Source organism: Antedon bifida, chromosome 5, assembly GCF_963402885.1.
Source record: "Antedon bifida chromosome 5, ecAntBifi1.1, whole genome shotgun sequence".
Classification (NCBI taxonomy): Eukaryota; Metazoa; Echinodermata; class Crinoidea; order Comatulida; family Antedonidae; genus Antedon; species Antedon bifida.
In genome coordinates this window covers 7610575-7633516 of record NC_136230.1, presented here as the reverse complement: position 1 = coordinate 7633516, position 22942 = coordinate 7610575, and the positions used below count along the sequence as shown (strand labels likewise).

Genomic DNA, 22942 nt, shown 5'->3' with positions numbered 1-22942 from the left:
AGTAGGTTTAGTTTTTCGAATGTCAAGCATTTTCAATAATGGTAACCGACATAAAACGTACAAGAAGAACGTCCTTCTAAAACCTTTTTACCCGAGTCATTATCATTCCGAGAACCATCGTTTACACTTCCTAGAGGGGAGCGAGCGAAGCGAGCTCACCCTCTAGTTAGACGTAATTGTTGTTGAATATTTGATATAAATTGGTAAGTTGTTCCATACTTTTGCAACTCCAACTTTGAACGATTATTTAATTTAAGAGTCATAGTTGGGTATTATATATCTGTTATATAGAGAACATTGACAACTTTAGACAGCCTTATATTTAGACAATCCTGTGAGAAGTGACAAATTTAGAACATTGTGTACAAACAACAATTTATGCACACATATTTAAAAAAAATTATTTAAAGAATTTAATTTTTAGTGGCGGCCATTTTGAAATCCAAGATGGCCGACAGATAATCGCTTTACATAGTTAAGATTGTATAATGGGTACAGTAATACCATCAAAACGGACTTGTTCGACATTTATAATTTGTATTATTGGTGATATTCTGATTTTTAATAGGGTTATTTGAATGTTGGCGGCCATCTTGAATTTGGTCCTTTAAATGTCTTTTGAAAAAATGGCAACATATTTTTTTTCATTCCTTATATTATCAAGATATGAAATAAAGTCAAAGTTTGCTTTTAACAAAAAATATACACGACATTCATATAAACGACATACCAGCCTACACTACCAGACCAAATTAATTATTTCAAACAATAACAGAATTAAACAACAGTAATTATTAATAATAATAAATAACAATATATTAATTTTAATGTGTATTTATTGCGTTTGCTCAAAATGTACTAAAATTATGCTATCCTCACCTGTGACTTTGTATTCCGTTTGTCGCCGTTTTAACTTAATAATAGCCCATAGTTATAGTTTAGTAGTAGCAGGCCTAACTGTACTGTGCTGTTGCTGGGCCTACCTAGCCTATGCCATCTTGAGAGTAGCCTAGTATACACCTCCAGACCTAGGCTAGTGTGCTACCTTAAGCCTTTAGGCTAGAGCCTAAAGTCAAGACGTAGCTAGCTAGGCTAGCCTTTCTGTACGAATATTAATATAGCACACTGGTTTAAGTGGTAACATTCTAAAAATCCCATTTCCTATATGAGCAGGAGACTATTTCAATACAATAGGATGATCATAAGATGCATCATTTCTTCGTTTACAGTAGCATTTGTTCGGTGGGGAAATCCTTTTCTTCCACGTCTAGTTACTCCATTCATGATTGAATATTTTTGTCCACGTGTGACGTTGCCGTTTGTGAGTTTTGGGGATTCCCTCATCTGTAACCAGAGCATGATTGGTGAAATACGATCACGTGGTACAGTTTTTAAGACGTTGCGGATAATTTGACCAAATCACTCACGCGGTGCATATTAAAATAAAATAAAGTACCAAAATAAAACAGTAATTTCTCAAAATTGTCTAACACGATTATGGAGAACTTTTGATATGTTGTTATTTATAAAATTATTATTCTAAATATGTAAAGAAATTGTAGATCCATGACATCGGAACGAGATGAAACGTTAGAATTTACTGCGTATGGCCGAATAATAATAATTTATACAGATTTAGAAGCCAAACGCTCCACATGATTGTTAAAAGTATATTGTTCTATCGTGATGATGCAATGATGTTGTGATATCTTCATTTTTGCATAAGTATCTTACTTACATAGTCCAACAAGCCACTGATGAATATGTTATTCTTCAAGTTTTAAAGCCCTCCATCTGGAATCTGGCAGACTTCACGACATGTTGGGCAGCTGACTTATGGGAGACTAAGGGGTTAAAGGAGATCGATATAACCACATGGTTGGTAAATCTGTTTGATATAACTGCTTAATATAACACCTTTTTGTATCTTGATATTTAACATTCTTTTAATCGAGAATCTCTAGTGGACAAATTTTTGTAATACCTCGAATTACATCTCCATTGTTAGTTTTCACCTTAACTACCCTTACATGACCGTCTGGTCCTTTATATATTTTCTTATCCTACCCAATGGCCATTGACCACGTACCGTACCTTTCTGAACTACTAATACCACTTCATCAACCCAAGATCCCTCTTGGGTTCCCTCCACTTTTTTCGTTGGTTCAATGCTGGTAACCACTCCCTTAACCACCTATTCCAAAAGTGTCGCATTAATTCTTGGACACGTCTCCATCGTTTCCTAGGATTAACAACTGTCTAATATGCTCTCTGGAGCTAGATTACCTCCCATTTGACCGTGTAAAAAATGGTTTGGAGTTAATGGAATTACATCCTTTACTGAGGCAGATTGATATGTTAATGGACAGTTTAATATACCCTCTGCTCCTACAAATGCTGAATGTAACTCTTCATCCGTTATATCGGCATTTCTTAATACTCCATATATAGCCCTTTTAGCAGATTTTATAAGACTTTCATGTACTCCACCAAAATGTGGGGTCATAGGTGGAATAAAACTCCACTTCATACCAGTGACCACTGTCACACTTTGAATTTTATCTTTATTTAAGGATTTTAACACTCCCTTTAATTCTCTATCAGCTCCTACAAAATTTGTCCCGTTATCAGACATCATTTCCTCGGGTTTACCCCTTCTACTGACAAATCTATGAAAAGCATTTAGAAACGTATCTGTGTCTAAACCGTACGCCATTTCCAAGTGCACGGCTCTAGAGGATAAACATGTGAACAAACACAAATAACGTTTTGTTTGTACCTTTCCTCTACCCTGTTTAGTAAGGAAGGGACCTGCATAGTCTACTGCGACTCTAGTAAACGCCTTTAAGCTTTCATTACTAGTTCTATTCTTAGGTAATGGAGCCATTATTTGCTCCCCTTGTTTAGCTAATCTACGCCTACATCCCATACAATTTTTTTCACATTCTCTTATTTCTTCTCTAGCCGCTTGTACCCAGTACTTCTCAGATAATAATGACAGTGTATGATTTGTACCTATTACATGATTTCCTAACTCATGATACATTTTTACAATTAATTTAGTGACATGATGTTTCCTTGGTAATATAATGGGATATCTTACATCATATGATATCGCCTCATTTAGACTTAAACGTCCATTTGCTCTAAGCAAATAATCGGCATCCATTTGAGGATTCAATCCACTTATATTATTCTTTGTACTTAGTATTTCACCCTTACTTAATCTCTTAATTTCATCTGAGAACTCATCACCCTGTGCCTTTTGTATTATGGCAATTTCCGAGTCCTTAACCTCATCTACATTTAATGGTCCTCTGACTTTGTCTTTTAACCTACAGTTATTTATAAAACGCATCACATACGCAAATACACACACTAACTTATTCCAGCTAGAGTACCTTATTGGGTTTAATCTCCAGTTATCACTTTTCACTCTTGGTACCACTTTACTCAATAACGTTTTCGTTCTTTTCTTAATCTCTATTTCATCTATCGCTTTCTCAATCTTATTTTCTGGCCATTGCATCTCACAATCACTCAAGAATTCAGGACCTTGCCACCAAAGTTCATTCTGGCGCAACTCTATAACAGTACATCCTCGCGAAGCCACATCCGCAGGGTTTAATTTAGTGAGTATATATCTCCATTGACTAGGGTTTGTTTGACCTTGTATTTCACCAATTCGATTAGCAACGAACGGCTTAAAATCTCTATGACCTCGAATCCACCACAATACATTCATACTGTCACCCCAAAATTTCACTTCCTTTAGTTGACATTGTAATGGATTTACAACAGATTTCGCAAGCTTTAAACCTAACATAGCTGCCATCAACTCAAGTCTCGGGATACTCATGGATTTAAGAGGAGCTACTTTTGTTTTGGATGCGACTAATCTTACATTTCTTTTTTAAACTTCGTTATCATTCTGTGACACTGAATACACAACCGCCGCATAAGCGTCATTTGACGCATCAACAAATGTATGCAACTCTTGATTCTCGCGCTCACCTGGGTTTATACATCTTTCTATTTCTATATCTTTTAATTCGCCCAAATTTGCTATCCATCGTTCTAATTTCTGACCTACATCAGGGGACAACTCTTCATCCCAGTCTAATCCATTTGCCCAAATCTCCTGCATAATTATCTTGCCTGCGACTACTACAGGAGCCAAAATCCCTAGTGGATCAAATATAGAAGCGATTCTACTCAAAGCTAATCTCTTGGTTAACTTACAGACATTAGAAGGACCAGAACCTCCTTGAAACTTAAATGTATCTTCATCGGCTTTCCATATTAAACCTAAGGTTTTTGCAGAAGGTAACGCGTTCCCACTTAATTTGATTTCTTTAGCTCTATCTACTTCTGGTATTTTTTCCAGTACCGCTTTTGAATTTGAAACCCATTTTCTAGCACTCATACCCGCGCTTCCCCATAATTCTTTCAGCTCTCTATATAACTCTACTGCCTCTTGCTCATTTTTAACCGAGGTCATGGTATCATCCATGTAGGTAGAGTTTAAAACAGCCCGTGCTGCTAGGGGATACTCTTTAGAATTTTTTCGTGCATGTTCCTGAGTTACAAATTGAGCTAAGAATGGCGCAACATTAAGACCAAACACTTAGTCGATTGAACTCATAAATTTCTGGCATCCGCTCTGTGTCTAAATCTCGCCACAAAAACCTAAGCATTTTCCTATCTTCTGGTTGCACTCCAATCTGGAGATACATTTCTGCAATATCGCAAATAATCGCTACCTTTTCCTTTCTAAATCTTAATAACACATCGAATAAATCGTTCTGCAATTTAGGCCCTGGATAGATCATATCATTCAAACATCTTCCCCCATAACGCGCCGCGGCGTCAAACACTAACCTAACTTTCGTTGTTTCCCTATCGGGTTTAACTACTGGGAAATGTGGTAGAAACCATTGATTTAGTTCTGTTAGGGATTGGTCTATTTTTCTGACATAGCCTTTGGATCTGTAATTATCTAAAACGTTCTGATAATTATCGCCTAACATCTTGTCTCTAGTTAATTTTCTTTCTAGACACTCTAATCTCTTAAAGGCCATTTCATAATTGTTATCCATATTTAATCCTTCTTCCCGCCACGGAATATTCACACTGTATCGCCCATCAACAGCTGTCAATGACTCTGACACTTTTTGAATCACTCTTTCATCTTCAGCTTTATATATTTTCAAATCACTTACTCCATAACTATCTACTTCCCAAAACTTCCTCATCAACTCGTCCACATCATTACTTCGTTCACTACTGGTTTTGTAAGTATTCACATGTAGTGATGTTGTTCGCCAACTTCTACTCAAAGGACCAACACACGTCCAACCTAATGGTGTTCTTCTCGCAACAGGTTCTCCGAGACCCCCACATTTCTCTTCTAATGCTGTATGCAACTCTGGACAATCCACTCCAATCAGTAAATCTATTTCTTTTCTCTGACTACTTATCACAGGAAATTCTATGTCTCTCAAATGATCCCAATCCTTAATAACACTACTCCAATCTGACGCTTCTAGTCTACCAGTAACATCACTTATAGTCACTGCATTCACTTTAAATTTCTTAGATCCATCCAACGGTAATACAAATATCTCAACTGGCTTAGTCACAAATCTTTCCTCCTTACCACTTAACAAACTCACAACCATCTCTTCTGTTACTCCACTGAGACCCAACTCTCCACATAACTCTTCATTAACATATGTCTGAGTACTACCATCATCTAATAATGCATTCACCTCTATTCTTTTCTTTCCATTACTAACTATGATTGGTATGGTTCGCAAAGCAATAGATTGGTTTTTACTTAACAATGTAGTGTTTGTCCCTGTTTCTGTTTTAGTTACTTTACGCTCCCCTTCCCTGGCAACTCCTACCTCTACAGTTTCAAAATTACTTTCCTTTTTTACTTTTTCTCTATGTAACAACCTATTATGGTCATTCTTACATCCATTTATACCACAGGACATAACCCGTTTACAATCAACTGCCCTATATTTACATAGACACTTAAAGCACAATTTTTCTTGGCTAGCAATATTCCATCTCTCATTGATGGATAGTTGTCTGAATTTTACACATTCCCATAACCTATGGTTTTTCTTACAACATACACATGTGAACAAAGGTGATTCACTAGGCTTTTCCCCTGTGTAGTCCGGTGGCAGGAGGGAGCCCGAAAGGGGACAAATTGCCATCCAACTTTTCTAGACTAGAATTTTCCGTAGATTACGAATATGGAAGGTAATCGATCAGGATAGGAAGCGTTTTCGAGATATAAGGGGTCAAAGTTCAAAATTGACAAATTACAACAATGTATTATGTATATGTATTATAACAAATTTATTGAAGCACAATTTGGTCTTTTATTACATTTTTATGATTATAAGTGTCTATTCACCTTATGAAAAACAAATCCTTTGTGATTAAGGGTCAAATGTCAATATTGACCAATCATAGAACGTACCTATAAAACCAAATAAAAACTAATATTTAATAAAAATTTTCTCATCCTGTTAATCAATCATACGCAATGTAAAAGAGCGAATACATCATTTCATCAGTTGACATACGGTCAATTTCATCAGTTGACATAAGGTCAAAGGTCAACATTTTAATACGCGTATTAGTTAACAAATAAATGCAAAGTTGTCCAAACTATGATATTGATGGTTTTACAAGTAATCAAATTATTTGATTAGTAAAGTTATGTTATTTCATTATAATTTTGATTAATATAATTATAATACTGTATTTAATCAAATCAGACTTCGATCAGGATAGGAAGAGAATAGGAAGAGATAAGGGGTCAAAGTTCAAAATTGACCAATTACAACAATGTATTATATACATATGTATTATAACGAATTTATTAAAGTTCAATTTTGTCTTTTAATACATTTGTATGGTTATAGGTATTGTATGGTGTTATTCAGTCGCCTTATAAAACAAATACTTTGCAATTAAAGGTCAAATGTCAATATTGACCAATCACACAATTTGCATTTAAAACCAAATAAAAACTAACATTTAAGACAAAATGTTATGTTTTATCATTCTGTTAAGACATCTATCAATCATACACAATCAAAAGAGCACATTTATCATTACACAAGTTGACATAGGTCAAAGGTCAACATTTGAAAAAATGATATACTAAATAATGCAAAGTTATTCAAACTATGAGATCGATGTTCATAAATGTAATCACGTTATTTGATCAGTGAAGTTATGGTATTTTTATATTTTTTCTAGTGCGCATTATTTTAAATGTATTAGGGGCATTCCACAGTATTTGGTCCGTGGGTTTAAAAATTTCATTTACTGATTTTGATGTAACTCTTGGCCATTTCTTAAAGTAGACATGTTGAAGTTTATTAAATAACATTTTTTTTATTTTTCTGATATTGATTTTTTAAGTTATTGAATATTAAATATGAAAAAGTCATATTTGGCGTTACGGACGGGACATTTTTAATCCTATTTATTTCATAAACTATGCATCTTATTACTGTTTTTTCAACAGATATAGTTACTTTATGTCTCAATAATACATAATCAAGTGTTTAATTAAAATTTTGTTGTTTATTAATTTCATACATCCATTTCAAATTCATAAATGTCCCGTCCGCGACGTTTTAGGCGGTTTTTTTACATTTATTTTAAAAGTAATGATGCAAAAATCTTGATATTTCATTTTCTCCTCCTGAGAACTATATCTCATTATATTATGAACAAATTTTTTGAAAATTTTAGATTTTGATGAAAATATCATATTTCAAAAATATATTGTTACGGACGGGACATTTTTGTTACGGACGGGACGTATCATTCAAATCCTAATTATTTCACAAACCATGCATCTTTTAAACATTTTTTTGCCAGATATAGTTACTCTATGTCCCTATTGTACATATTCAAGCATTTTATAACATATTTTGTTTATTAAATTTCATATATACATTTCAAAATTCATAATTGTCCCATCCGCGACATTTTAATAGTAGTTTTATGGTGTTTTTTACATTTCAGTTAAAAGTATTGATACCACAATTTAATATTTTGTTTTCTCTTTTAAAACTATATGCAATACATTATAAACAAATATTTTGAAACTTTTGGTGAAAATATCATATTCAAAAATATATTGATGACATTTTTCGTAGGCACGGGACAGACATTTTTGTTAAGGACGGGACATATCATTTAAATCATTTTTATTTCATAATAAAACCATGCCTCTTGTTAACATTTTTGCCCATAAATATACTGCAGTTACTTTTTTTTCAAAGTAAGCTCCAATTATTCATAATATTAAAATTGTTTATTAATTTCATACTTGCATTTCAAAATTCATAATTGTTACTTCTGAGACATTTCGATTGGGGGTTTTTCCTCACTTGTGAAGTAATGGCTTTAAAATTGTTATTTAATTCCTAATTTTAAATCTTAATTTTCAACTCCTAAGGATATTAAATTGCAATAGATTTAAACAAGTTTTTTAAAACTTGTATTTTTTTATTAAAAAAACATTACTATCAAAATTTATTGAATGTTACAGATGGGACATTTTTTTTATGGATGTGATGACAATATTGTAAGAATTAAAAAGTGTTTTTGTACTGTAGGCTGAGAAGTACTGTACAAAGGTGTTAACTGTTGTTTATTAATCACAAAACATTGTGGTCTGTATTTAAAACAACAACCCACAAAAGAACAATACCTAAATCCAAAACAACATGACCAGTATGAATGGGAGTATTGGGTGCGGTCATCGCTTTGTAGATTTCATTCTTTGGTGAATTTGCAACCAAAAACCTTTTATAAATCAGATACTAAATAATTAAGATTGAATTTTAATAGAAGTAGGCCTACAGTTATTAAATCCAAGAAAGGATAGAAGGAAATTTCAGATGCAACTTGGATCCACTATTCACTAAAACAAATTCAGAAGTCAAACGCCAACGCCAATTTTTAAAGATTCGCCTTAAATGTGTTAATATCTTGAAGTCTTGTTTAATATGCCAAGCATAACTTTTATATTAGTGTAAATAAATATTTTGATAACATTTTACAATATTGCTTCTCGTTATAACTCTTCGAATAATTAATTTTATAAATAATATTTCATATTTATGAATTTTAATATTTTCACTTGACATAAACTTTTAAACAGTGTTTCAAAGGTTGAATTATATTTTGACTTGTAAATAAAAGATTACATTGATGTAAAAAACTTATTTTTAAATTTTTTTAATAGCAAAATTATACAATTTTTTAACGTGGACAAAGTTGTCCTGTCCGCGACGTTAGAAATGTCCCGTCCGTAACGACATATAAATCATATTTATTAATAAATTTTCAGTTCAATTTTTATAATTAACATTCAGTTATCTAAAACAATTATCTGGCAACATAATAATACAAAACAAATTTTAAAATCTCTTTTAAATGAGGAGAAATATTACAATACGTAAACCTTCTCAAAAGTCATGTCCATTTGCCGTCCCATCCGCGACGCATACAATTTTTATAATAAAATTTTTTTTGTACAGTCTTTTTTCTTTTTTTGACGTTCATAATAAACATTGGCCATATATGTATACATTTATTCTACTTTGAATCTTGTATTCTTTTTTATTTCTAAGATATGTCTAGTTATATTCTCAAAAATGTCCCGTCCGTAACAAAAAAATACTGTGGAATGCCCCATTAATATAATACTGTAAAATAAATAATAAAATTAATATTATGACGATTAAAATGTTATGATGTTAAAATGTTGCGCTGACCTTCAATGATTTGCCACTATACAGTTGCATTTATTAGGGCTACAATATTCGTTTTTGGAAAATAAACTACTATTCATCAGAACCAGAGAATACCAATTCGTACAGGATAGGGCATAGGCAGATCCAGGTGGCCAAACTCAATCCACAACTCACTACACAGACAGACCACAATTTTTATATAGTCACAGATAGTTTGGCCCATACAGCAAAGAGTTTCCTGTACACAAAGGATTCTAAAATAACCCATATGGATTTGCCCGAATGAACCCTCTAAGGACCCTTTTGGGATCTCTATGTGGTGTGCTACATAAGGCCCTGTATTAGAAATTAATATGGGGTAAATAGTTCATAGATGAACTATGGAATAAAACTAAATGTGCACCCTCAATCTTTAAATAACATTTATGGATTTGCCCAAATGAACCCAAGGGCCGATCCTTCATGGACCTTTCGGGGTTCTCTATGTGGGGCTACAAGAGACCCTATATTGGAAATAATGTATGTGGGGTGAAAATGTGGGTTCATAGAGATATAATAAATATCCCTGTGCACCCTCGATCATCCATAAAGAACATTTTATGGATTTGCCCAAATTAACCCGAGGGCCGGTCGTTCTCCATGGATGGACATTAAGCTCCATAATGGAAATATAAGGGGTGACACTGTGAGTTCATATAGACAGGCGCGGCCCATGGAATAAAGCTGCCTGTGAACTCTCGATCCTTAAGGAAAATTTATGGATTTGCCCAAATTAACCCAAGGGCCGGTCCTCCATGGACATTAAGCCCCATAATGGAAATATAATGGGTGACACTGTGGGTTTATATAGACAGGCAGAACAATGGAATAAAGCTGCCTGTGCACTCTCGATCCTTAAGGAACACTTATGGATTTGCCCAAATTAACCCAAGGGCCGGTCCTCCATGGACATTAAGCCCCATAATGGAAATATAATGGGTGACACTGTGGGTTTATATAGACAGGCACATGGAATAAAGCTGCCTGTGCACTCTCGATCCTTAAGGAACACTTATGGATTTGCTCAAATTAACCCCCAAAGGCCGGTCCTCCATGGATGGACATTAAGCCCCATAATGGACATATAAGGGGTGACACTGTGGGTTCATAATAGACAGGCGGGGCCCATGGAATAAAGCTGCCTTGCACTCTCGATCCTTAAGGAACACTTATGGATTTGCCCAAATTAACCCAAGGGCCGGTCATCCATGGACATTAAGCCACATAGTGGAAATATAAGGGGTGACAATGTGGGTTTATATAGACAGGCACATGGAATAAAGCTGCCTGTGCACTCTCGATCCTTAAGGAACCGATTTGGATTTTGCCTAAAATGAAACAACAGCAGGTCATCTATTTAGACCCTTCTGTGGTTCTCTACTGTATGTTCAGTTCTACATTTGGCCCCTGTATCGGATCAATGCATTTGGCTACATAAGTTACTGTGTTAGAAATATATCGGGTAACTAAAACTGTAGGTTCCAATATTAAGCCATGGGAAAAGCCTGTCTGTGCACCCTCAATCCTTTTAAAAGGAACCCATATGGATTTGCCAAAATGAACCAAGGGTAACTTCTGAATTCTCTATGAGCCGTACATTCCGTTTATTGGAGATACATGGATACCTGATTGAAATTGCTCAAATATTTCTGAAAGACATTGTACTGTATAGTAATAGTATTATTCCCCTTCCACACCTCTTTGAATTAAATCCGCCCTGATAGGCTCTTATGTACAGGATTTCAAAGCAATAATCACACTTGTATTTTTCAAACAGTATAATCTATTAGATTGAATAAAAATATCTATTATAAACAATTTGCCGTTAGAAATCTCTATGCCATGTCGTTATTTAGATGAGAAAAACAGGTCAAAGGTTAAAATTACAGAAAAATAGGTGTTTCAGTCACTTTTTGAAAAAAATGTTGCATTATGGCAAGTATAAACATATATATTGTGAACAATTTGACACCAAAATTGGCTCCTTACGACAAATATTTATTAATTTATGTTTTTAAAACCTTATTCAATTATGTCAAAGGTTAATAACCACACTTCCGGTCATTTTCAAGCAATATCATCTGTTACACTGAATATAAATGTATATCTTGGGAACAATTTGCTCCTATTTTTAATTCTCTCCGACCTGCCGTTACTTAGATATAGCAAAAAGAGGTCAAAGGTCAAAATTGCTAACAATGGGGTTTCCGGTCAATTTTACAAAGAAAGTTCTGTTAGAGCTAATATAAACATATACATTGTGAACAATTTGACACCCAAATTATCTCACTACGTCCAGAATTTTCAGAGATATAGCATGTTTTTATATTGGTCAATTTTGAACTTTGACCCCTTATATCTCGAAAACGCTTCCTATCCTGATCGATTACCTTCCATATTCGTAATCTACGGAAAATTCTGGTCTAGAAAAGTTGGATGGCAATTTGTCCCCTTTCGGGTGGTGATATCCCCCCTCCTGCCACCGGACTAGTGGGTGTACAACTATGACTGTAAGCCTTTTTACCTCTAAAATCTGTGTTTACTACTCGAAATTTACTACTCTTATTTTCATTAGCTGTAGTGCTAATATTTCTTCCAAACATATTGCTGTTTACTGCAGCTTGACTCTCTACAAATTTTAACATATCCAAGAAACTTGGTTCCCTTTCACTAAGTATTGATTGTGCAGCATTAGCCCATTTAGCTTGCATAAATCTAGGTAATAGCCCTTGAATTTTTAATAGGTTGGAGGTACTGTTTAAATCATTTGTGTACCCCATTTTTTCATGTCACTGACTAGTCCCCATAACTCTTCATGGTTTCCTGCATTAATCTCTTTTCTGTTGGTTAACTTAAGCATCAATGAGTTTAAAACTAGATGGGGCTGCCCAAACTGCCTTTTAAGAATCTCTAAAGCCTGCTTATAACCTTCTTCTCCTAATAGAGGACAACTTACTATACTTTCCTTTGCCTTATTTTTACATAACTGTAGAAGGTATTGTAATTTTGCATTATCTGATGTTATTTCATTTCATTTCATTTCATTTCAAAAGACATTTATTTTCCTCCATAGCAATACAGTACAAAATAATAAACAAAAATGGTAAGGAATATAAAAAATGAAATAGATGTTTGTTGGATAAAACAACAGAAAAGTGAATTTAAGAAAATTGGCTATGGAGGAAGGCATAATCCCGAGAAGATGAGGAAATCTTGTGCTGGGTATGCCTATGCAAATAAAATGGATAATTGAATAAGAGTGGAAATAAAGAGAAACAAACAAGACAAAAAAACGCACAGAAAAGGAAAAATAAAAAATAAATAAATAAATTAATTAATTAAAAAAAAATAAATAAAATAAATAAATAAATAAATAAATAAATTGATAAAAAATAGATCAATCAAATTGTAGAATCAGAAAATAAAACTCAAAAACCACAGTAGATCAATGTTCAGCAGCATAAATCAAATTGCGACATTCGATTGTTGTCTTTTTAATACTTTAACATTAGGTGTTGTTTTAATTTTTTGGAAAATAAAGAAATTGAAACAGCATTTGTAATTGGGGGTGGTAAACTGTTCATCATTGATGGACCGGAGTATCTAATACTGTTTTGAAAATAATTGGTGTTGTGGATAGGTATGTGTATATTAGTTCTAGAACGTGTAGGGTAATTGTGAATAGAAAAATTCGGAATAAACATTTTGTTTAAATGATTTGGAGAAGTGGAATGCAGGGCGGAGAATACAAATTTGCCTTGTTGCATTATGTTTATATCAATGAGTTTGAGGAGATTAAGTTTGGAAAATAAATGGGAAGAATGGGACCGCGGTGGAGCGCCAGATATAATCCTGATAGCCTTCTTTTGTATAATTTGCAGTTTACTGAGGTTGGATACGTAAGTATTGGCCCAGACAATGTTACAGTAGCTCAAATAGGGAAGAATGAGGGAGCAGTAAAGGGTTCGAAGAATATTAAGGGGTACAAATGAGGATAACCTAGAAATGATACCAACGCTTTTGGAAGTTTTATTCTCTACTTCTTTAATATGATTTTTCCATGTTAGATTGCTGTCCATAACTACACCTAAAAACTTAGCTGATTGAACACAAGGTATATCATGGTTGTCAATGGTAATTCTGTTGGCTGATAAGTCAATAGATTTTAATAGTTGTGGGGTCCCAAAGAGGATGAAGCTACATTTTTTATGATTAAGAGAAAGTTTATTAGCTGCAAAATATTGGGACAAATTTATCAAATTGGAGTTGACTGTATTGAATAAGGATTGGACATTTTTGTTAGAATAAAGAACAGTAGTGTCGTCAGCATAAAGGAAAAAATTAAGGAGCTTTGAAGAGAAGTGAATATCATTGATGTATAGAATAAATAAGAGGGGGCCAAGTAGAGATCCTTGAGGGACGCCGCATGTGATAGGATATGGAGTGAGAGTATTTGGTACATTGGGCACGATTGGAGAGGTAACTATTTAAGAGATTAATTGCAGATCCACGGATTCCATAGTGAGATAATTTGTGTAGAAGAATACTGTGGTCAATAGTATCAAAAGCCTTGGAAAGGTCTATGAAAATGCCGATTGCAAGATGGCGGTTTTCGAAAGCGTCTATAATTTTATTTGTCAGGTCGATGAGAGCCATTGACGTGTTGTGTCCCTTTCTGAAACCGTATTGTCTGTTGAAAAGTATGTTGAATTTGGTAATAAATGAAAATATTCGGTCATAAATTACTCTTTCCAGGGCTTTTGAAAAAATGGATAGAATGGAGATGGGTCGATAATTAGAAAGATCAGATTTTGGACCAGATTTGTAAATAGGGGTAACGCGCGCTAGCTTCATCCTCTCTGGGAACACACCGCTGGATAAAGCAAGATTAAAAATATGACACAGGGGAAGGGAAATCAGGTCAGCAATGTATTTAATGGCCTTGGTATGAAAGTCATCAATACCTGGAGATTTATTATTTTCAAAAGAAGTTATTATTTTGACTATTTCAGACTCATCAACTGGGTTAAGAAATATTGAATTTGGATTTGGATTCGGTAAGAATTCTTTGAATGATTTGGTAACACGGGGAATTTGGTTTGCAAGGGTGGGGCCAATTTCGACAAAGTATTTATTAAAGGCATTAGAAATTTTCTCCTGATCTTCGGTCAATTCGCCATCGCAGTTAAAGCGAGTATTGGATTGTTGTTTGCTGTTGTTTTTGTTAATCAGAGAATTAATTGTCTTCCAAGTTGCCTTGATATCATTTTTATGTTTGTGAAATATATTTTGGAAGTAATTAGCTTTAGAAATTTTGATTACAGAATTCAATTTATTGCGGTATAGTTTATAAGCTTTTTCATTTATGGGAGTCGGACGGTGAAGAAATTTGGCATATAATTTCTGCTTATATTTTATAGATTTGAGCAAGCCGTCAGACATCCATGATTTTATTTTTTTGTCTTTTTTAGTGTTGTATTGGAGGGGGAAGTTTTTGTCGTAAAGGGACTTTAGTGTGTTTTCAAAGTAATTGTATGCTATATCGGGGTCCTGGTTATAAAATACATTGGTCCACTGTTGAGAAGCCACTTCTTGACGGAAGTGTTCTAATGTAGAGGGGTTAATTCTCCTAAAAGCCGATTTATCTTCCCTGTTTGAGCTAGTAGTAACATTGGACAAAAATGAAATATTAAACACTGGGAGATGGTCAGAGATGTCACTGTAAAATAGTCCACTCATGTTTGGAAAGTCAATTTGATTGCTTATGATATTGTCTAACAGGGTAGCTGTAGTTTTGGTAATACGAGATGGTCTGTGAATGCGGGGAAGGTAGTGATTGCTAAATAAGGAATTAACAAAGTATTGGGCATCGTTGTCTGATTCATATTTGAGGATATCAATATTGAAGTCTCCGAGAATGTACACAATTTTGTTTTCTCTTGATAGTTTTGATAAGACAGATTCAAGTTCGTTCGTAAATTGAAGAGGGTCAAGGGATGGTGATCTATATACTGTACCAATGACAATGTTTTTAGAGTTAGGTCTATTAATCTCAATAAAAATGGATTCGCAAATAGAGGGATGGAGATGAAGATCATGTCTTGTAGCAAATTGAAGACCATCACGAATATACATGGCAACCCCACCGCCGTCTTTATGAGTTCGGTGATTGGAGACAAAGTGGTAGTTAGGGAGTTGAACCAAGGGATTATCGTACTTAAGCCATGTTTCGCTTACGCCAATTACATCGAATGGTAAATCTAGTAATGTTAAAAGCTGTTTCATGTCGTCAAAATGTTTTAAAATGCTCCTTGAATTAAAATGGATAGTAGAGAAACATTCACTTGTGGTATTAACAGAAAATTCATTAGGATCGTAATATTGGGAGGTGCTCATGTTGCTATTTGAAAAAAATTGTGAATCAGGGTCAATATTGGAGGTAAAGTTATCTGGGTTGATTGAAGATGGAGAAAACAATAAACTTGATAATCGGTCGGAATTTGATGTGTTGCAATCTGATCTACAGTGGTTATGAGACATGATAGTACAATGCAAAAAACAAAAGTATAACAATAAAAAACAATTCAAATTGAAAAATAAAAATTGATGTCAAGAAAAAATAATTCAAATAAGAAAAATAAATTCCTTCGGGTCTTAAGGACCGGGGTGTGCTAATGGATATAGCTCAAGACATAAGGATCGGAAAATAGGAATACATGATATTTGGAAACGTTGTTAAAAGGATTAAAGGAATTAAAATAATAATATGGTAAATAAAAATACAACTTCATAACATAATAATGATGATATCAATAACGCCAATATAACATTAGTATCAGTGATGTTAATATCAGAGATATTGATATTTGGCCCATCAATAAAATAAAAGTATCAATAAAATAGGTAATTTGTTAATGTTAACTTACTTGCTACATTTATCTCAAAATTTTGTACAAAAGCCCAATAGTTTCCCGGATCCCCATGGAATTCTATCACTTCCGCTTTTGGAAGTTCTAGGGCTAATTTGAATGCGGCCATAGCATCCATATCATTACTGTTAACCTTATTATTACCATCTTTCTCTCCCTGATCAACGTTTTCACTGTCCTCTTCTACCATAACTCTGTCAGTCTCTTCTGTCACTGTTCCCCTGAATGGCGGCTCCAGCACCCTCTTAGTCTCATGTATCACCTCTAGAAAATCCCTTTGGCAATCTTGCATCCACTTCTCCGCTTCCTCAAATTGTTCTTCATCTTAGTAGAGGGGGCATGTCACTGGTGTGCAACAATTTTTTTTTTCCTCACCAATTTTACTTGTATAATTATTGAATTTTGGTGTATTTTTTGCTTCAATTGTCAAGTACCTGTATTCCTGAATGTCTGGTGAACACTTTGAACCTTAATTTGTTGAATTTGGAAGCTTTGCCTAGTCGATGTTTAAGGATTATTTTTACCGATTGAGTTAAGCCTAGTCAAGAAGTGAAAACTGTGCAGTGGAGGACATCAATCCTTCCTAGCTGGTCTAGGCTAGGCCTAGGATTACAACATCTGAGTAGCTCACCACAGTAGGGTTGCAAAGGGAGAGTGCCAATATCTCATGTGTTAAATTAATTAATTACTTTCTGAATTATTTGGTGAAATTAGGTAATAAACAAATAAAATGGGGTTACAAAAAAGTAGGCATAGGACCAGGCCTAAGCTAAATCAAGTTAATATCAGTGGTATACATTATCGTCACTGCATAACAATTCTAGCCTCGATTTTGGTTGTCCTATGTATAAACTGCTGGCCAAATCAAAGAAAAGGTAGGCATAATACTGCTAGTGAAAATAATGGAATCGGACATCTAAATGGAATCGGACATCTAAATTCTGTTGCAAATGAACTTAATACAATGAAAAAGAGATATGTCTTCTTTCCGTCTCCTCCAAACGAACATCCAAAGACATCTCTTATTCTTATAATAATAGTTCTAGCAGGAGACATTGAAACTAACCCAGGTCCCATTAAACATCCTTGTGGGGTATGTGAGAAAACCGTAGCTCGTAATCACAAAGCGATAAATTGTGACGAATGTGAATCATGGCTTCACATCAAATGTATAGGATTAACAACTAAAGAATATAATAATTTACAAGGTAAAACCTTCTCGTGGATCTGTTATAAATGTAGCCTACCAAATTTCTCAAACAGTTTCTTTGAGGAGTCATTTGAAAGTGAAAACTCATTTTCCTCACTCAATGATAGTAGTACGCTAGCAAATACAAATATAAATGACAGTCAACCACAAATTGACCAAACATTTAAAAACACAAACACTAAAAGTAAAACAATAACAAGAAAATCAAGTAGAAGAAAAATAAAAATAATGACAATAAATTGTCAAGGACTAAAGAGTAAACATAAACAAGCCGAACTAGATACAATATTAAAAGAGCATAATGCTGATATCATAATGGGTACAGAATCACACTTGGATTCTACTTATACTGATTCAGAAGTGTTTCCAAATGGATACAACGTAACTAGAAAAGAGAGAAATAGATTTGGTGGTGGGGTCTTTATAGCCTACAAAGACGACCTGATTTTTACTCCCATTGAGGAAGGAGATGAATCAGAATTTCTACTGGGAAAAATAAGTATCAGTAAATCACCAACATTGTACCTTGCAGTTTGCTATAGACCACCAAATAATAACATAATTCCACTAGAAGAAATATCCATAAAATTAGAAAAGATATCGGTAAATAATATATTGCCACATATTATCCTTGCAGGTGATTTTAATCTTCCAAACATCGATTGGAACCATAACTCAATAAAACCAAATCCACAGTATGGTCAGCAGACTAATACTAAAATGCTACAGATAGTCCAGGATAACTCATTACATCAACATGTTCATGAGCCAACTCATGGAACAACATATTAACGTGCAGAAGAAATTTGAATACGTAAAATATAGATGCGCACCCTTTTAAATGTGATGAACTATTACGCAAAATATGAAAATACGACTTTTTTTATTCAACTGGCCATATGATGACGTCACAACATCCGATTGGCAAAATGTTTACATGAATTCGTATCTACAATCCAATAGCTTCCAGAAAAAATTTTAATCGTGATTATCACATTTTATTCTTACGAGCTATTACAGATTAAAATTTACTGTAAAGATGAAATTAATGACCCACGTAATTAAAATTTTTAGGCATGATGACGTCATAAAAATTAAAATATTTTTATCTGATGCTAAAGAAAGTTGATTGACCTACACAATATATAAATGTAGGAGAAAAAGGAATACTGTTAAGCGTGATGCGCTCCATTGAATGTGATGAGCAATAACGAAAGAGACAAAAATCCTATATTTTACATTCGTGTGGCCATACGATGACGTCAAAATGTTTTTTTTAGCCTTATCGATGCATGATCCGATATCTACAACTCATCAACTTCTAGATTTTGTAATAAAAATAAACGGTTCACGGTTTACTTTAGAAACTATGACTGTTTAAAAAAAGACATTATTTTGACGATTTTTAAAGGTTTTTCATAAAAAACGCGCAAGAATTGTCTAATTCAACGTGTTCGTGTGGCGTTATTTAAACTGGAAAAGGTCTAAATTGTTTTTAAAATTACTAGGAAAGGCTTAAAAAATATAATTCAAGAGAAAAAAATATGTTTTTTAACGCTACGTGCGCACCGCGTGCGTAAAAAATTGCGCGCCTGTGGGAATTTTTGACATGCTCAAAATGACAAGAAACGCATAAAAAGTTGATTAGAAATTAATTTTGCGCATTTTGAAATTTTAAATGCGCGTGCGCGCGTAACTTCTTGTGAAACATGCCATTTTTAATCCGTAGAAAGTTTGCCCTTGATATGACGTCAAAAAAATGATGAATGAAAAAATCATTGAAATTCATAAAATTGCGCGTAAGTCACGTTGCACAACTATGACGTCATTATAGGAAAATAAATAAAATAGGAGGTGCACAACTTCACGTAAATGCCCATATGTTGTCAAAGTTATGAAATGTTATGTTTACACATTTTAGAGAAACGCGATCCACAAAAAGGAAGGATGGAAAGAAGCATAATACAGAAAAACTAGATTTGAACTCGTCACTTTGACGAGTTCGGGTTATCCGTGCAAACGCAACATGCACATACTTAACCATATGAACCTCGACAATTATTATGCCATCCTATGACATGAAATAAATATGTTTACAGTGCTAAATTGTACCTATTATGTAGCATACATCATATTACAGTATTTTACAGAATAAACTGTATATGTTATATACAGTGTAGCATAGACAAAATTATGAGACCCATCTTTTAAATCCAATTATTAACACGATGACGTCATCAAATTGACATATAAAGATAACAATTTTAGAAGATAATTATCTAAATAATTACATTAAATCAAATTTGAAGAATTTTGGGCACGTAAAAGTGAGATGCGCTCTATATGATGAGCAATAACGAAAGAGTAAAAAATCCAATATTTTACATTCGTGTGGCCATACGATGACGTCATAACATCCGAGGGGTAAAGATTCTGCATGAATTCATATCTACAACATATCTGCTTACATATTAAATTAAAAAAATTGGGGGTCATGGATGATCCTGAGGAGCTATAATAGATTAAAAATAGGCATAATTTTGACAATATGTTGTCACTTTTGCAACTAAAACGCGCGCAAATGGTCTAAATCAACGTGTTCGTATGACGTCATTTTAATTTGAAATGATGTCAATCTTTTTTAAAATGAATAGGAAAGGCTGTAAAATCATAATTCAAGAGAAGAACTCATGATTTTCATGCTCCGTGCGCACCTTACGCGTAAAATTTTTTGTGCGCGTGGGAATTTTTGACATGTTCAGTGTAGAAAGTTGATTAGAAATTATTTTTGCGCATTTTGAAATTTTAAATGCGCGTGCGCGCGTAACTTCTTGTGAAACATGCCATTTTTAATCCATAGAAAGTTCGCCCTTGATATGACTTAAATTTTCACCAAGTGTCAATACAAAATGACTTTTGGTTTATAATCTATGACCAATCATTGAAATTCATAAAATTGCGCGTAACTTACGCTGCGCGACTCTAACGTCATTAAAAATATGGAGGTGCACAACTTCAGGTAAATGTCCATATAATGACAAAGTTATACAAAAGATATATTCACAAGCAATAGGGGATATGCTGTAGACAAAAATCCGGGAAAGAAAGAAGAATAACAAAGAAGATGAAAAAGATATTTACAATCACAAGGGTTATCCTGCAACTAAGTTGCGGATAACCAAAAATATTGATCTCATACAATAACAAGGAGTTATCCGCTCTACCAAGCGGATAAGTAATAAAATAAGGGAAGAAATAGAACACTTCCAGGTTGATTTTGTTAATAATGTGAAATATTTGAATGTAAACCAAAATTGGATAAGCTTTAAAAACAGGATTTTAGAAATCGTAAACAAGCATGTTCCAACCAAAAAAACAAGTAATAAATCTAATCTACCATGGATTAACTATAAAGTTAAAAAACTTATGAGTGTTAGAAGAAAAAAATATAGAAAAGCCAAAACAACAAAACTAGCTAAGGATTGGGGACAGTATAGAAGTATCCAAAAAACAATAAAAATTGAAATTAAAAAGGCATATGACCAATATGTCGCAAGCTTGTTCGATGAAATTGAAAATAGTGGTGGTGCACTTAAAAAACTATATACATTCGTAAAAGGTCTAAGACGAGATAGAGTTGGAATCTCATCTCTGCAAACAGACGGTAAATTTGCAACTGAAGGAAAGGATAAAGCAGAAATGTTATCTAAACAATTTCAGAAAGTATTTACCAATGAAGATACTAGGAATATTCCAGACAAAGGCCAAAGTCCATATCCAAATATGCCTGAAATTATAATTAATACGGATGGAATATTCAAATTATTAAGTAAACTTAATCCCAAAAAAGCAATTGGTATAGATAGGATTCCGACACAAATTATTAAAGACAATGCAGATCTTGTGGCACCCATCCTGACTGAAATATTTCAGCAATCCACATGATTGGAAGGAAGCAAATGTAACAGCCTTATTTAAAAAAGGTGATAGATCATTACCAGTTAACTATAGGCCTGTGTCTCTTACATGTGTGACTTGTAAAGTTATGGAACATGTAATATTTAGTAATGTTATGGATCACCTAGAAAAAAGAAATATACTAAATATTAATCAACATGGATTTAGACAAGGCCATAGTTGTGAATCTCAATTAATTAATACAATAGAAATATTAACAAAAAACATGGATGTAAAGAAAATCACGGATTGTATAGTACTTGATTTTTCAAAAGCATTTGACAAGGTCCCTCATCAAAGGCTTTTATACAAAGTTAATTATTATGGAATAAGAGGTTGTACACATAATTGGATAAAATCATGGTTAGTCGATAGGTCCCAATCGGTAGTTATGGATGGATACACATCCAATAAAGTAAAGGTAAAATCAGGAGTACCACAGGGTACAGTTTTAGGACCCCTCATGTTTTTACTTTACATTAACGACATTACAGAAAATATTACTTCGGAAATGAAATTATTTGCTGATGATTGTATTTTATTTAAATCCGTCGAAAATAACAATGATGCCAAGCAACTCCAAAAAGATCTTGATAAGGTAGTGGCATGGTCTGAAAAATGGCAAATGAAATTTAATCCTAACAAATGGCAAGTAATTAATTTTCACAATTGTCCTGTTGAAATTAAAAATAAATCATACACGACATTTGTTCGGCCAACACTAGAATATGCGCAGACAGTATGGGATCCATATCAACTAAAACAAATTAATAAAATACAATCAATTCAAAACAAAGCAGCCAGATATGTGACAAAAAATTATGACAGAAATAGTAGCATTACAGAGATTAATAAACAGTTAAAATGGCCACTTCTTCAACATAGAAGATTTGTTGCCAGACAATCTCTTCTATACAAAACATGGCATGGAAAAACAGCCATAATACTACCTTCATACACAAGTAATATCCATACAAGAGTGTTACGAAACTCCAATAATTTTA

At 33.7% G+C, this 22942-nt stretch overlaps 2 protein-coding genes across 2 annotated transcripts; both read right to left on the bottom strand.

Moving 5' to 3' along the window:
- Positions 1–2248: 2248 nt before the first annotated feature.
- On the bottom strand, positions 2249–4513 carry LOC144843277 (uncharacterized). Its single transcript, XM_078700071.1, has 2 exons — positions 4015–4513; positions 2249–3894 (listed from the first exon to the last, which is right to left on the bottom strand). The coding sequence occupies exons 1-2, from the start codon at positions 4511–4513 to the stop codon at positions 2249–2251; spliced, it is 2145 nt and encodes a 714-aa protein (XP_078556197.1).
- A 100-nt stretch (positions 4514–4613) lies between these two features.
- LOC144843276 (uncharacterized) lies at positions 4614–17063 on the bottom strand. Its single transcript, XM_078700070.1, has 3 exons — positions 16769–17063; positions 12331–12570; positions 4614–6181 (listed from the first exon to the last, which is right to left on the bottom strand). Exons 1-3 carry the CDS (start codon positions 17061–17063, stop codon positions 4614–4616), a joined length of 2103 nt encoding a protein of 700 aa, XP_078556196.1.
- Positions 17064–22942: the final 5879 nt, after the last annotated feature.